The sequence below is a fragment of the Emys orbicularis genome, chromosome 12 (assembly GCF_028017835.1).
Source record: "Emys orbicularis isolate rEmyOrb1 chromosome 12, rEmyOrb1.hap1, whole genome shotgun sequence".
NCBI lineage: Eukaryota > Metazoa > Chordata > Testudines > Emydidae > Emys > Emys orbicularis.
The window spans coordinates 47,875,730-47,892,606 of NC_088694.1; the positions used below are offsets into that span (position 1 = coordinate 47,875,730).

The window sequence follows — 16,877 nt, forward strand, 5'->3', positions numbered from 1 at the left end:
CTGTTTTTCCTGCAATTAGCAAGGAGATTTGTAAAAGGCAATAATCTGTCCCCACTAGGGGGCTGGGAAATGTTTCTTTTGTTTTTTCAGACACTCTACAAGCAAACTGGCACCAGAGGAAAAATAACCCAGAGCACAAGGGGTCTACAGTTGCAACGAAGATTGTGTTGTGTGTTTCTGTTGTTTCTCTTGTTGTTATTGTTATTTTGGTGTATACTGTACAAGGAGGGTTAACACATATAGAAGCAAAGGTCAACGCATGGTATGACCTGACTGGGAAGCACGGTCTACCCAAGCTGGGAAATCAAGTGCAGATAAAAAGCCACAAAATGGGGGTTAAGAAAGAGGACATATAAATTGTTACATGCATATTACAGGTGGACCTACAAAGGGGAACCCAAGGATTCCCTGGCCTGGAATGGAACAATCATTGTTACTAATCACAATTGTCACTATTGTAAACCCTGCCCAGATCCTGTGATGTGAAGTGGCGAAAGGAGGGAACACATGGACTGCTACACCCCAAGTTGTGGTAATAAGGCAGATAAGGACCTTAACGATCTACTCATAGAAAACTGTACCACTGATCCCACCCATGGGAATTTGGCAATGTCGGTATGTGGTGTACAGATTGGAAGGGGAGGGGTCCTAACCCGGTGGAGAATATCAAATTTATCAGGAAATAATGCATGGTATTCCTTAGGATATGTCGTGATCAATGACAGTGGGAAACACTGGCCATGTGGTTTGTCATGGAGGGTCCCCCAAGCCCCTCCAACATATAATCCTCTAGTCTCTGGGGGTGTTTGGGTTATGGGATCCCACAATTAGGGTGTGATGTGTACTCATAATGGTCCCTGCACAGAGGAAGATCCCTGAACGTGAAGTTGTTACATACACAGTCTCCCCTGCGACGCTGGGTATGACAAGTTAACGCTTTGCAGAATGTAACCCTACAGGTAATATGGATGCCAAGCTGGAAGAATCCTGATCTAAGCTGGCTGCAGCTTGGAGCCGGAAAAACTTTCTGAAGGGCGAATGTGTGGGAGCCACTGTGGGAGCGGGTGCAACCAGCGTTTTTCAATGTGTCTTTCCAGTCCATAACATGGGTGGTACACCCCCCAAAATGGTGGGTGGACCGGGTACACCCCAACTGCAGTTCATGCATAGAAGGGTTCAAGCAACAATTTAATTGGGGGGTGTCAAGGTTCCTTCCCCACTCTGAACTCTGGGGTACAGATGTGGGGAGCTGCATGAAAGACCCTCTAAGCTTATTTTTACCAGTTTAGGTTAAAAACTTTCCCAAGGCACAAATTCCACACTATGCTGCCACCACCAAGTGATTTAGACAAAGAATCAGGGAAAGGACCACTTGGAGTCCTATTCCCCCAAGCCCTGCACCCCCTTTCCTGGGGAAGGCTTGAGAATAATATCCTCACCAATTGGTGCAGGTGAACACAGACCCAAACTCTTGGATCTTAAGAACAATGAAAAAAATCAATCGGGTTCTTAAAAGAAGAATTTTAATTAAAGAAATGGTAAAAGAATCACCTCTGTAAAATCAGGATGGTAAGTACTTTACAGAATAACAAAAGATTAAAAAACACAGAGGATTTCCCCTCTAGGCAAAACTTTAAAGTTACAAAAACAGGGATAAACCTCCCTCTTAGCACAGGGAAAATTCACAAGCTATAACAAAAGATAACCTAATGCATTTCTTTGCTATTACTTACTATTTCTGCAATATTAGATGCTTAGTTTAGATATGGCTTAGGGAGATGTATTTTCCCTGCCCTGGTTCCTTGTTGACTCCGGGAGACACAGACAAAAAACCTTCCCCCACAGTTTTGAAAGTATCTTCTCCCCTTATTGGTCCTTTTGGTCAGGTGCCACCCAGGTTATCTGAGCTTCTTAACCCCTTACAGGTAAAAGAGGAATTAACCCTTTACAGGGTAAAGAGGGATTTTATGCTACCCTTAGCTGTATGTTTATGACAGCGGGTGAGGGGACATACATGGAATCGTCACTGGAAAAGGAATTTGTGGGTAGCAGGAAACACAGGGTTGGATGTATGAAATCTGGGGGACCGTTGGGTAACTAAGTAACTGATAAACCAGAATGTAAAATTGCAGCAGCAAATCAATGAGCTACTGGCACAGCAGCCCAACTGGTGGGAAGGGCTTCGGAATATGCTTGCTTGGAAACTAACCCCAATAAACATTGCAGTGTCTGCGCTTCAGACTTCTGGTCTTTTGCTGCTTGCTGTCTGCGTGACAAGAACCAGGGAAGTGGGAGGGTGAAGGGAAAACCCTCTAACAGACACCCCATTGCTGGGCCTCCAAACCCCACTGTGGGAGCAGCAGAGGGTCCCCTGCCCACAGCCAGCCTCACCCCAAATGGGGCATCTCAGCAAGGCGAGAAGTTGGCATTATGTGCAGGGGACACCGGCCCAGGAGGACTCTGCAGGGCAGCTGTAAGAGAGAAGGGAAGGGAGGGGATGAGAATTCCGGGGCTGGGAACGAAGGGAGGATGGGACGGCTTAAGGAAAAAGAGAGAGCGAGAGATGGGAGAACTCCAGAGAGAGGAGAACATCAAATAGAACCCAGGAATCCTGGCTCCCAGCTTCTCCCCCCTAACCACTAGACCCGACTCCCCTCCCCGAGACAGTGATGCACCAGACAGGCCCTGAGAGTGTCAGCTCCCCATGTATGTCCCAGCTCGGCACATATGGGAGACAGAGGAGAGGGGGGTGAATGAATGAATGACATGGATGAGGAGATGGGGGGCAAAAGGGAGTTCAGTGTCAGGTTTGGGGGCAGGATTGGGGCCCTGAGTATTACTGAGATGACGGGAACTGTAGCAGGCCTGCTGCAATGACCGGTCCATACCCCTCGTAGGCTGCATCTCTCACCCTCTAACTTCAGGGCTTGGTGGCTGTTTTCTGCTCTACTGGGTGGCTCAGCAATTGGTGGAAACTGCTGGACGCAGGCCCTCTCAACAGGGGAAGGAGTTGCAGTCTGTGGTCTGAAGGAGAATCGCCCTTCTGTGACAGCAGTGTAGGGCCAATGACACACAACATGTGGGGGACAAAATAACCACAGTGAAGGAAACAAGAGTCAGAGACAAGAGGGGTCTAAAAAAAGGTTTAATTAAAAGCTGGAGATGGGCGAATTTACAGGGATTCATACAATATTGAATATACATAGAGTAGGAAGATCTGAGGAGAAATGAGAATAGAATCTTTCTTTCTTTCTTCTCAATCACTCTTTCTTTCTTTCTTTCTTTCTTTCTTTCTTTCTTTCTTTCTTCAAAACACACCCATCTGGCTTCTCCCAGCTTTGTAGCAGAGAAAGCGACACACAGTAACATCTTGGTTTGTCTGTAATATTTCAGGAGCAGAACATTCTTCCTTAAACCCAATTGAGCTGCGGAACTGGCCAGCCATCTGTGAGCAGGGGAGGAATATTCACAGTCAGTATCTGAGCCTTCACATCTCTTCCTGGTACTCGTTATTCCCACGGGACTGGGGCATGGGGCTGGAGACGTGGTTTGCCTTGGCGGTCGCAGAATGACCAGACTGACCAGTGACCAACTGAACCGGGACTGAGTAATAATCTGATTGAAATGGGTCTGAGCCGCTTGTGTGCTCCTCCTTGGAACCTGAGAATGAGAAAAGCACATGGCAATGCTCAGATCACAAAGAAATAAAGAAAGAGGCTTGGGGCACGTTTTGAGGGGGTATCTTTTTGGAGCAAGCAAAGTGATGAAGCCAGTAGGGGGTGACTGTGGGGTCTCAGTAGTGGGCGCTGTTCTGCAGGGCACAGGGAAGGGAGCTCAGTAGGGGGCGCTCTGCCCTCACAATTAGTGCTGACCCCAATGCCCCTGTATAGCACTAGGGGCGCTGTGTTGCAGGGAGCAGGAAAGGAGCTCAGTGTGGGGCTCTCTGCCCTCACAATTAGTGCTGACCCCAATGCCCCTGTATAGCACTAGGGGCGCGGTGCTGCAGCTAGAGGGATGCCTGACCCTTCAGGGGGTGCTGTCCCCTCAGTGATCATGCTGGAGCTGTGGCTGAGATGAGGAGCTGCTGCAGCTTCCCTGGGAATCTGTATTCACATTTCTTTCTAGCCTGCAGTGCTCTACCATCTGCGTCCAGTTGCTAAACAGCTGCCGCAGGCCGCTCCAGAGATGGCTGCATCTGGAGGAGCGATCCCTCTGTGGCATTACACTGCAGCTGCCCACCAGCTGCCACGCCCCACCCGAGAAGCAGCTGCCTTTCAGCCTTGGGGATTCCTAGGCAGTGTTACTGGGTGGCGGTTACCCAGGTGCCCCTCCCCAGAGGCGGCTGCATTTCAGCAGGTGGAGCCGAGGGGTCAGAAGAGGAGATATAATGGTGTAGCTGGTGGCAGATATCTTCGCAGTGTTGTCTACAGCAGCAGCCTCTTGGCCAGGTGAGACTCAGGAGGAGAAATTTCAGGGTACATCTGTTTAAGCTACTCCAAGGTCCTGCGAAAGCAGGGAGAGGGGAGGGAAATGTGCAATTACCTTTGCCCTTCAGGCAGAGGTGGGAGATGAGGAAGATGAGGCCATTAATGATGAAGAAGGACCCACCCACAGCGAGCTCCCGGACCCAGGAATGGCTGTGTGCTGCGAAAAGGAGGAAATTGCTAAGAAATATTACACTGGCAGGAGTGTGTGTCCCTGCTGCCCCCTGCTGGAGGGAATGAGAGCTGCTGTGTGTGCACGTGTGTGTGTGTGTGTGTGTGTCTGTTCATGACTTCTGCCCCCTTCAGGAAGCATTAAGTATATCTTAGACTGCTGACTCTGGGGCAACTTCACCTGTCATGGTAACATTCACAGCCAAGCTCCTTAGGGACAGAATCCACCTCCCGCTCATGTTCTGCTCGTACGCACAGGTGAATTCCCCAGCGCTGTTGGGACCAGCTCGCGGGATGTTGAGCATCATAGATCCGGTCCTGGTCTCTGTGGTGCTGACCTCAGACCCCACGTCCCCGGGGATGAGTTCAGCTCCTTCCTTGTAAAAGTGAAACCTTCGCTCACCAGCATTGCTGGGGGCCGTGCAGGTGATGAGCAGGGGGAGCCCTTCGCTCACCACTCCGGACGGAGGATCCACACTCAGCGCCGGCCAGGGAGGGAAGTCTGAAGGTAGGAGAGGCAACAAGAATGAATCGGGGGTGGGGTGGGGGGTTGACATGGGGGTAAAGCAGAGATGTTGCCCCAAACTTAACACTGGTAAGATTCAAACTGATACCTCATGAGGACCTTTGCGTAACTGCGAGTGAGAGCCCAGGGTTTATTCCTTCCTCCAGGTTCTATAAGGTGAGTGTTGTTAGCCATTAGTTTGTCATGTTGGGGAACAGGTTCTGGGAACTTAGATATCATAGACTCATAGGACTGGAAGGGACCTCGAGAGGTCATCTTGTCCAGTCCCCTGCACTCATGGCAGGACGAAGTATTATTTAGACCATCCCTGACAGATGTTTGTCTAACCTGCTCTTAAAAATCTCCAATGACAGAGATTTCACAACCTCCCTAGGCAATTCATTCCAGTGCTTAACCTGACAGTTAGGAAGTTTTTTTCCCAATGTCCAACCTAAATCACCCTTGCTGTGATTTAAGCCCTATTGCTTCTTGTCCTATCCTCAGAGGTTAAGAAGAACAATTCTTCTCCCTCCTCCTTGTAACAACCTTTTATGTTCTTTATGTATCAGGTTGTGCTGAGTGTGGGGCATATGCTGGATCTCCATGCTATTGACAGTCAAGTAGTTATGTTGGGTGCCATGTTATTGGCTGTTGGGTAGGCATGATGAGTCTCATGTTGCTGGCCATTGGGCAGCCATGTTGAGCAGCCATGTGAGGCGGCCATACTGTCAGCTTTTTGTCAGCCATGTTCAGTGACCCTGTTGTTAGTTGGGAAGGCATTTCGGATGTCATGTTGTTGACTGTGTCTGTTGCATTGCCATAGTGTTTGGCCATGTTGTTTGTAGTTGGATAGCCATACTGGGTTGCCATTTTGTTGATAGTTTGGCAGCCATTTTGGTTTCCCTTATGTGGGAAGTGAAGGGCATGTTTGGTGACTATTGTTGGCAGCCTGATTTCCATAATTTGGTATAGTATTTATACAATGGCTGAGGGTGTTCCCAGCTTTTGGATAAGCATGTTAATGAGTCACGTTTCTGGAAGCCTGGAGATTGTGTTGTCAATTGGTCAGACATGTTGGTAGATTATATGTTGGCAGTCATGGCTGGGGGTGGGGTTTAGTCAGTAGTTCGGAAGCCATATTTCTGAAAGCTGAGATGTTTGATATCAGTTTTGCAGCTGTGTTGGCTGCCCATGTTAGTGGCAGTAGGTTGTTGTCAGCAATTGGGTAGCAATTATTATTTATTTGTATTATCATAGTGCCTAGGAGCTCTTGTCCAGACCCAGAATTCTAGTGTGGTAGGCAACCAATATTGGATGGCCATGTTGTCAGTAGTGGGGAAACCATATTGGAGGGCCATATAGTTGGCAGCTGGTCAGCCATGATGGGTGGCCATGTTGTTTGTAATGGGGTAGCCATGTTGTTGGTAGCTGGGCAGCCATGTTGGGTGGCCATGTTGTTGGCAGTTGGTCAGCCATACTGTGTGGCTGTATTCACTGAGGGATTAGCCATGTTGGGCAGCCGTAGTTGGGAACTGAATGGCATGTTGGGGGACTGTGTTGTTGGTTGGTTCCTTGCCATACTTTTGTCCACTTATGCCTTTATGCATCTTGGAAGTGTTCACCTCTGACCCTAAGGAATGGTAGAGATTGTGCAGAGCTCACCTTTTACTCTGATGAGGACAGCGTCACTCCTGCTGGACCTGTTCCAAGAACCGGCTTGGCCTATCCAGTAGTCGCACTGGTACGACCCCCCATCCTTAGGCCCTGTGAGGTTTATGTTGTAAGTATGGCTTCTCCTGGATGAAGCTGGGACTGAGATGGCCTTTCCGATATCGCTGTAGTACTGGAATCCTTCAACTCTATCCACCGAAGGAGGAGCAGAGCACTTGATTTCAACAGTGTCTCCGGGGAAGTACTCCTGCTTCTGGGGGTTCAGGGACAGGGATGGGGCCGCAGGAGCACCTGGGAAAGAAAAGCTTCCCATTGGCATTGGGAAGGAAGACAGAAGCAGCAGCCAAGAGAGAAGCCCACAGATGCCCCACATCCAACCCTCAGACACGGGCTACCACCAGACCAGGCCAAAGAATTAGGACCCGCCCCCCTGGAGCATACAGGCACAGAACTGGGGGGGCGGGGGCAGGAGAAGAGGTGGATGGGGGTGGGACAGGAGGAGAATGTTCTGCAATGATGAGGCGTGTTCCTAAACTGGCCTTTCAAGACTTCAGGGGATGATACCCCCAAAAAAGCACACCATCACCTGCTGATGTACCCTCCCCTCCACACCAGGGGGCAGCAGGGTACCCATCCAGCCTCTGGATTCCCTGGGCTGAGACCCCACCAACTTGTCTCACCTATGGGCCGCTCTGGGGTGGGGCTGGCATTGGTGCTGGGCTGGACAAAGTGGGAGCTTGGTGTGTCCAAGGGGGGGCTAACAGGAGATCCCCACAGACCCAACCCCATGGGATTCCAAACCCCAGCACAGGCGAATTCTCCTCTAGAGACAACCCCACCCCAAAATGAGTCATCTCAGTGAGCACAAGAGTCGGCATTACCTGCAGGGAGCACTGGCCTGGGGAGAATCTGGAGAGCGACTGAAAGATAGAAGCGAGGATGAGTCAGAGATCTGGGGAGGGAGGAGTGTGATGGGAGTCAGGAATGCTAGGAGAAAGGCAGGGGGGTAGAGGGAGAATGGGGAGTGGGATGTGTGTTGGACTCCGCCCCCCGGGGGGCCACTTGGAACTTGGGTACCACTGAGCCCACCTGACCCACCAGCCTGGGCTCCCTTTACACTGTAATGCTGAGGCAAGCCAGCTAAGCCCTCCCTCAGGCTTCAGACTGCACTTTACCAGCACACATACAGGTAGGGACACACCCAGCTACAGCTACACACAGATGCTGAGATCAGCCCTGCATGAGAAGGCTCAGCCAAGGAATTGCCCAGTACTCAAGTGCCCACCCCCATCTAGAGGCTAAGCCCAACATTGTACCGTCTTGCGCTGCCCAGAGAACTCTACAGCGTAAGTTCATGAAATTTGTCCCCTCCCTCAATGTGGAGAGGGACATGCACAGCTTTCTGCCCCAAGTTATAATTTCCACACACACTGTTTTAGACAAAACAAACAAGTTTATTAACTACAAGAGAGAGATTTGAAGTGATTATAAGGGATAGCAAATAGATCAAAGTAGATTACCTAGCAAATAAAAAACGCAATGTAAGCTTCATATACTAACAAAATTCGATATGAGCAGCAAATTTTCACCCTAAATGTTGTTTTAGGCAGAAGAGATTCTTGAAGCCAAGCTGCACTTGCTTTCAGCTTTAAACTCCAGTTATTCCTTTCACAGGCTAGACAACCCTCTAGCCTGGGGTCATCAGCCCTTCTCCCCTAGTTCAGTCTTTTTGTTTCTCAGGTGTTTTCTTCTTTCTTGGGCGGGGAGGCAGTGAAGAATGAGCCACGATGATGTCACTCCCCTGCCTTAAATAGTTTTTGCATATGGCGGGAATCCTTTGTCCCCCCCCCCCCAGTGAGTGGAAAAACACTAGTATTATCATGGAGTCCAGTACCAGGTGACTTGGTTACATGACCCTGCAGCCATAACTCAGGGTATGGCTACACTTGCAGCTGTACAGCGCTGTGAGTTAAACCTGCCTTCGTACAGCTGAGTAGGGAAAGCGCTGCAGTCTGTCCACACTGACAGCTGCCAGCGCAGTGGCGTGGCCACATTTGCGGCACTTGCCGTGGCATTGGGAGCGGTGCATTATGGGCAGCTATCCCACGGCCGTCCCACAGAACACCTCTTCCCATTCTGGCGCCGTGGGTTGTGGGAAGGGGGCATGGGTGCGGGGCATTCTGGGTCCTGTCCCAACGCCCCGTGATGCATCACATCGCATCCCAGAAATCCCTGTGTTTCCATCCACATTTGGCACCATTTGGCGCCATCTTTCAAAGCCATCTTTCAACGGTTTCTGTGCAGCGCGGTCTGTGTTCCATTTTGGTCTGAGGGAAATGGAGCCCGAACTGCTGAGGAGTATGCTGACGAGTCTCACCAGCATGTCACGTTTGGCAGTCGAGCTATTCCTTAAGATCCAAAGTGAGAGTGAGGAGTCCGACGATGATATCGAGTCATGTAACGCGTACGACATAAGATTGCTTGTGGCATTCACGGACATGCTCAGCACCATGGATCACTACTTTTGGGCTCGGGAAACAAGCACTGAGTGGTGGGATCACATCGTCATGCAAGTCTGGGATGACGAGCAGTGGCTGCAGAACTTTCGGATGAGAAAAGCTACTTTCATGGGACTGTGTGAGGACCTCGCCCCCACCCTGCGGTGCAAGGACACGAGATTGAGAGCTGCCCTGCCAGTGGAGAAGGGGGTGGCTATTGCAATCTGGAAGCTGGCAACTCCAGACAGCTACCGATTGGTCGCGAACCAGATTGGAGTGGGAAAGTCGACCGTTGGAATCGTGTTGATGCAAGTTTGCAAGGCCATTAATCGCATCCTGCTCAGAAGAACCGTGACTCTGGGTAACGTGCAGGAAATAGTGGATGGCTTTGCACAAATGGGGTTCCCTAACTGTGGAGGGGCGATAGATGGGATGCATATTCCTATTCTGGCACCACTCCACCTAGCCTCCGAGTACATTAATCGGAAGGGATATTTCTCTATGGTTCTCCAGGCGCTTGTGGATCACCGTGGGCGTTTCATTGACATTAATGCAGGCTGGCCCGGAAAGGTGCATGATGCACGCAGCTTTCGGAACACCGGCCTGTTCAGGAAGCTGCAGGCTGGGACTTTTTTCCCAGAGCGGAAGATCACAGTAGGGGAAGTCGAAATGCCCATTGTGATCCTTGGAGACCCCACTTACCCGTTAATGCCGTGGCTCATGAAACCCTACACAGGGAGCCTTGACAGCAGCAAGGAACGGTTCAACTATAGGCTGAGCCCAGTGCCGAATGACTGTGGAGTGTGCTTTTAGCCGTTTAAAGGGCCGCTGGCGATCTCTGTATGGGAAACTGGACTTGGCCGAAAACAGCATCCCCGCGGTTATATCCACGTGCTGTACCCTCCATAATATTTGTGAAGGGAAGGGTGAAAGATTCAGTCAGGCATGGACTGTCGATGTTCAACACCCGGAGGCTGAATTTGCACAGCCAGAGAGCAGGGCTCGTAGAGGGGGCCAGCATGGGGCTTCAAGGATTAGCTAAGTGGTTTGAGCATTGGCTTGCTAAACCCAGGGTTGTGAGTTCAATCCTTGCCACTTAGGGATTTGGGGCAAAATCAGTACTTGGTCCTGCTAGTGAAGGCAGGGCGCTGGACTCAATGACCTTTCAAGATCCCTTCCAGTTCTAGGAGATAGGATATCTCCATTCATTCATAATTCAATTCATGCCTTGAGGGAGCAATTTGAGGCTGAAAACCAGCAGTGATGTCTGGTGCCCTGCATGGGACAGAAGTGCAGTGGTTCCAATGTTAGTAGGAATCTGCATTTGCTAAGCTGACTTGCAGGGCCTGTTTCTTTCCTGGGCTACGGTATCTTTTACTTTATGCAATAATAAAGAATGTTTTCAAAGCCAAAAAATCCATTTATTGAAAAGAAACACAACTGCTTGGGAAACAGAAAGGGCAAGGGGGTGGGGTGGGGAACGGTACAATCACAGATTTGCGTATGTCCTGTCTGGAGTGCTGTGCGATGAGTGCTGCACTTCAGGATGGCTGTACTGCATGGTGATGGGGGTTGAGTGCAGTGGGTAAGGGTCGTAGTTCTCAGCGCTGCTTGGTGAAGATACAGGTGTTGGAGGCAGCTGGTGGCGGTAAGAACCCGGATGTTGGGGAAAGTGGGTTGGAGGTGACATGGGGGCACAAGGGAAAGAGTTTTGGGACAAGGGCTGCAGGGGGGGCGAGCGCGGTAGTGCTCTGCCTGCATGGCTACGAGCGCCTGGATAGAGTCCGCTTGGCGCTCCATGATGCTTATCAGCTGATCCGTGCTTTGCTGCCGGTGCTCCGTGCTTCGCCGCCGGTGTGCTGCATTTTCCTGGCGGATCCTGCTTTTGCTCTCCCTCCACTCCTGCGCTTTTTGATTCTCTGTAAGAGATTGATGCATCACTTCCTGCAGCATGTCTTCTTTGCTTTTTCGCAGTCTCTTCCGGAGTTTTTGCAGTCTCTCAGTCGGTGATAACACGGACGGCTGAGATCTCAAGGTTGCATCTGTAATGGCAAAATACAACACTTAACAGAGGCAGCATTGTTTATACCAGACAGAGTAATGATTCCCCCGCACTTAAGGAGGGCACACACAGTCTACACAATAGCATAATTTTCCCATCCCAAAGAGAGCGCACAGAACCCACGGGAGCCCCAAAATGGTGAGTAAGGGGGACTGATTGTTTCAGGGCTGTACTGTCCTCTGAGTTTCTGTGCCTTGGGGAGAGCCAACAGCTGCAGGGGGCACCTACACTGAACACTGTCCCAACATTTTCCACAGGAGTTCATCCTGGAAGATATCTCGCTGCTGAGGGTGACCTGGGAAGCAAGGGAGGGTCTTCTACTGCAATGCAGCTTCTGTCCTGGCCCATATGCAGCTTGCCTGTGTGCAGCAATGGTCCCCCCACCCCTCACGGCACAGTGGCGCAGACACGTTAATCTGACTGGGACAAGGATCATGGTGGCTCTCCCGATAAACCTGCGCAAGCGCATTGCACACGTTCTGGATGAGACTTTCGAAGAGATTACCAAGGCCGATTACCGCGATGTGATAGACCACATCAATGCGCTATTCCACATCTAGGCATGCATGCAGCCCTAACCCTCCTCTCCCAAAGAGCCCGCACCGAAAAAATTCCTTCCTGAAAAACAACTTCCCGAAAAAAAAGCCGCTTACCGGGAACCTGCTCTTCTGTTTGTCCTCCACCAAGTACCGGCCGCTGCGACTGGCTACCTTCCTCCTGGCTCGAGAAGAGCTCCTGACTGCATGCCTCCAGGGATTCCGGGGTGTCTCCCCCTGCCCCAGCACCCTCACTCCAGCTTTCCTCTTCCTCCTCCCCCCGCTCTGAAGTGTCCATGGTGGTGCTCGGAGTGGAGGTGGGGTTAACCCCAAGTGTCGCATCCAGCTCTTTGTAGAATCGGCAGGTCGCGGGGGGAGCACCCGAGCGGCCGTTTGCCTCGCGGGCTTTGCAATAGGCACTCCGCAGCTCCTTCACTTTAATCCTGCACTGCACCACATCCTGGTCATGGCCCCTTTCCATCATGGCCCTTGATATCTGCCTGAAGGTATCATAATTCCTACGGCTGGAGTGCAGCTGGGACTGGACAGCTTCCTCCCCCCAAACACTGATGAGGTCCAGCAACTCGCCATTGCTCCAAACTGGGGCTCGCTTGGCGCGTGGAGGCATGGTCACCTGGAAAGATTCGCTGAGAGCACTCCACGCCTGGCTGAGCAAACAGGAAGGGGATTTTTAAAATTCCCGGGGAATATAAAGGGTGGGTCTGACGGTTGGTCACCTGAGGCCAGGGCAGTAGAGTTCAAACTGATGACCAGAGTGGCTAGAACAGGCATTGTGGGATACTGCCGAATACTTCTGGAGGCCAATCAGAGCGCATTGGGGGGCCACACTGGCACTGCAGCATCGGCAGCGCAATACTCTTTATTCCTCTCGGGGAGGTGGAGTACAAGCAGCGCTGTAGCCGTGGAGATACAGCGCTGTATGTGCCTTGCCAGTGTGGACGGGGAGTGAGGTACTGCGCTGTGGGCAGCTTTATTGCGCTGTAACTCGCAAGTGTAGCCAAGGCCTCAGAGGCTGTTTGCAGAGTTCCCAGGAAAGCTTCTCAGTGGGTGGGAAGCATTCTCTAAGATCTATTGTTTTCTCTAACAGCCCTTCCCAGTGAGACATCTAGACTGATTGCATTCTGCCTAGTGGGCGTTCCCCAGGTGTAAGGACATTTGTAATAGGTGCATAGACAATATTAATAACTTCAGGTATAAAAATGATACATGCATACAAATAGGATAATCATATTCAGTAAACCATAACCTTTTCAATAATACCTCACATGACCTCTCTTGTATAAAATACATCATAGTTATGCCATAATCATATCATAACAATATCTCTATGAAGAATATGGGGTCGTAGTGTCACAGGACAGTACAGCTCAGATGAGAAGGAAAGCAAGAAAAAGCAAGCAAGCAAGAAAAGAGACAGAAAGAGAAAGAAAGCAAACAGGCAAGCAAGAAAGAAATATAGACAAGAGACAGAACGAGAAAGCAGAAAAACAAGCAAGAAAGAAAGAAAAGCAAGAGAGAGAGAGGAGGATGGAATGCAAGCAAGACAGAAAAGAGACAGAAAGAGAATGCAAGAAAACAAACATGCAAGAAAAGAACGAGAAAGCAAGACAGCAATCAAGAAACAAAAGAGATAGACAGAAAAAAATAAGAGGTTGAAAGAAAAAGCAGGAAAGCAAGCAAGAAAAGAGAGAAAGCAAGCAAGAAAGAAAAGCAGTAGAAGAGACTAAACGAGATAGAAAGACAAAACAGGAAAGCAAGCAAGCAATCTAGAAAAGAGGAATCAGAAAAGCAAGCTAGAAAGAAAAGCCCTAGCAAGAGAAAGAAATTAAAGAGATAGAAAGAAAAGGCAAGAAACAGAGAAAAGCCATAGAAAGAGAAAAGCAAGCAAGAAAGACGAAAGTAAAAGACGGAAAGAAGGATGGTGAGCAAGCAAGCAAGGAAAGAGAAGCAGGAAAGCAAGCAAGGCAGGAGATAGCCCAAGAGAGGAAGCAGGCCCAGGGAGGCTACTTACTCAGCAGTGGCAGAAGGAGAGTTAGCTCCATGCTGAGTGAGCTGATCCGTCTGGGGCTGAGAGCTGGGTTCTGAGCCATCAGCACTGTCTCTGCCCAGGGAGTAGGCTGGCTCCCTTCCTGTCAGCTGAACCCCGGTGTGGACGTGACACCCAGCCTCCACTTCCTCTGTGATGTGGGAGATATCCTGGCATCCCAGTGGAGGTCACATGCTGGACTCTTGGGCAATGTGACAACAGTTGCTGACCACAAACTGAGGCCCTCCTCCCTGCATTTCCCCCCTTCAGCATTTTGCAAAAGCAACACGGCCCTGGGCCAGCTCAGCTCAACGCGGTGTTACCCACCCAAAGGGCCTTTTCCAGCGGTTTGGGGAAACTGAGGCACGGCGCAGGCAAGGTGGGTGATGCACCAGCCTTCATACAGTCTCTACTGAGAGTCAGATATTTGCAGTGGCCAACGCATAAGAAAATAATTATTTCCTCCCGTTTGCATTGACATTTTTCACCCTGATTTTCTAAGCAGCTCAAACTTGCCTGTTTATGCTGAGGCCTAAGGGGGTTGAATGCCCATAAATGAGGATGGGAATTGGGTGTCTGAATCCCTTTGGCCATCTCAGTTTTGGATTGAGGCTCTTATGGGCAGCAACTGGCTCTGGGCTCTGGGGTGGTTGATGCTAGTAATCTCATGATAAAGACCAGAGGCCAGGAATTTCAGGGGTGCCTAGAGATTCTATCTGGCTTGCCGGGAAGCTGCCCTCAGAGGATCAGGGCCTTTCCAGATCCCAAGGACCCACAATCCCTAGTCACCTTTGAAAATGTTGGTTGCATGTCTTCCCAACTGATAGGAATCATGCCCCTTCTTGGAACTGAGAGGGGAACCCAGGAGTCCCCCCATGCCATGCCCAGAGCTGGGGCGAGAACCCAGGAGTCCTGATACCCAGCCCCTCCCACTCCAAACACTGTACCCCACTGCTCTCCCAGAGCTGAGGTGAGACCCTACGAGTCCTGGCTCCCAGCCCCCCCTGCTGCAACCACTAGATCACACTCCCTGCTCAGAGCTGGAGTGAGAATCTAGGAATCCTGTCTCCCAGCCTCCCTGCTCCAACCACTAGACACCATGCCCTGCCCAGAGCTGGGGAGAAAACACAGGAGTCCTGGATCCCAACTCCCCTGTGCTCCAAATACTAGATCTCACTCCCTGCTCAGAGCTGGGGTGAGAACGTAGGAGTCATGGCTCCTAGCCAGCCACCCCCCATCCGCTCAAATTACTAGATCCCACTGCCCTATCAGAGTTGTATAGAGAACCCAGGAGTCCTGATACCCAGCTCCTGCCCCCCCTCCAACCACTAGACCCCACTGCCTGCTCAGAGCTGAGGGTAGAATCTAGGAGTCCTGGCACCCAGCCCCTCCTGCTCTAGCCACTAGATCCCACTCCCCTCCAAGAGCTGGGAATGGAGAAGATGGGCTGCGGCAGGACAGTCTCCCCAGAAAGATCAATATGTCCCTGCTCTGCATGGAACAGGGGATTAGAGTGAATGATGACTTATGGACGAGGAGGTTGAAGAAGGGGTGGCTGGGCCATGTCTACAGGGAGGGTCAGGGGCCAGGATTGGGCCCTGAGTATCACTGAGCTAATGAGATGACAGGGACTGGAGCTGAAGGAACTGAATTCAGCTCACTGTGGGCTGCCGCTCTCTGAGCCCGCAGCCTCATGGATTCAGGGCAAGGTGGCTTCTCCGTGATAGTGGGGCTAATGGTGGGTGCACACAGCCAGCCACAGCCCAGATCAGCAGGGACAGGAGTTCTAAGGAGAATCTCCCTTCTGGGTCAGCAGTACAGGGCCAATGACACACACCACAGCGGGGAGGAAATAACCACAGCAAAGGAAATAGAGAAAGAACAGGTTAAAGAATATTTAGAGACATTAGATGTATCCAAGTTGGCAGTGCCTGATGAAATCATCCTAGGGTACTTAAGGAATAAGCTGAAACAACCTAGAATCATCAGCAATTATCTTAGAGAAGCCATGGAGCAAGGGTGATATTCCAGAGAGCTAGGGAAGGGCAAACATTGTAGCTATCTTTAAAAAGGGGAAGAAGGAAGACCTTCGTTATTATAAACCAGTCAGTCTAACTTTGATACCTGGAAAGATACTGGAACAAGTTAATAAACAATCAATCTGTGAGCACCTAGAGGATAAGAAGATTATAAGAAAGAGCCAGCATGGATTTGTAAAGAACGAATCATGCCAAAGCAACCTCATTTACTTCTTTGGCAGGGTTACTGGCTTCGTGGATGGGGGGAAGCAGTAGACGTGATGTAGCTTGATTTTAGTCAGGTGTTTGACAGTCCCACACGACATTCTCATAAGCAAACTAGGGAAATGTGGTCTAGGTGAAATTATTATAAGCTGGGTGCACAACTGGTTGAAAGACCATCCTCAAAAAGTAGTTAGCAATGGTTTGCCATTAAAGTGAGAGGGCGTACTTAATGGTGTCCCACAGGGCTCAGTCGTGGTCTGGTACTAGTCAATATTTTCATGAATGACTTGGAGAATGGAGAGTGGAGAATAGGGTTATAAACTTTGCAGAGGACACCAAGATTGGAGGGGTTGCAAGCACTTTGGAGGGCAGGATTAGAATTCAAAACGACCTTGACAAGTTGGGGGAATTGGCCTGAAATCAACAGGATGAAATTAAATAGAGACAAGTGCAAATGCAATGAGGAATCTGGTGGCACCTTAAGGTGCCACCGGACTGCTCATTGTTTTTGTGGATACAGACTAACACGGCTACCCCCTGATACTTGAAGTGCAAATAATTTCACGTAGGAAGGGAAAATCAAAGGCACAGCTGCAAACTGGGGACTAACTGGCTAGGAGTGTCGTACTGCTGACAAGGATCCGGGGTTAGGGTGGATCA

General features: G+C 50.3%; 1 protein-coding gene across 4 annotated transcripts; it reads right to left on the bottom strand.

Annotated features, from left to right (window-relative positions):
* Positions 1-3,139: 3,139 nt before the first annotated feature.
* LOC135886994 (alpha-1B-glycoprotein-like) lies at positions 3,140-14,061 on the bottom strand. Of its 4 annotated transcripts, none has more exons than XM_065414774.1 (6): positions 13,960-14,061; positions 7,713-7,751; positions 6,823-7,122; positions 5,059-5,157; positions 4,543-4,644; positions 3,140-3,660 (listed from the first exon to the last, which is right to left on the bottom strand). In XM_065414774.1, exons 1-6 carry the CDS (start codon positions 14,036-14,038, stop codon positions 3,488-3,490), a joined length of 792 nt encoding a protein of 263 aa, XP_065270846.1. In that variant the 5' UTR covers positions 14,039-14,061; the 3' UTR covers positions 3,140-3,487. The 4 variants fall into 4 exon arrangements, with proteins under 4 accessions (XP_065270846.1, XP_065270843.1, XP_065270844.1 ...); XM_065414771.1 differs by having other exon boundaries at positions 4,837-5,157; XM_065414772.1 differs by lacking the exon at positions 7,713-7,751 and having other exon boundaries at positions 4,837-5,157.
* Positions 14,062-16,877: the final 2,816 nt, after the last annotated feature.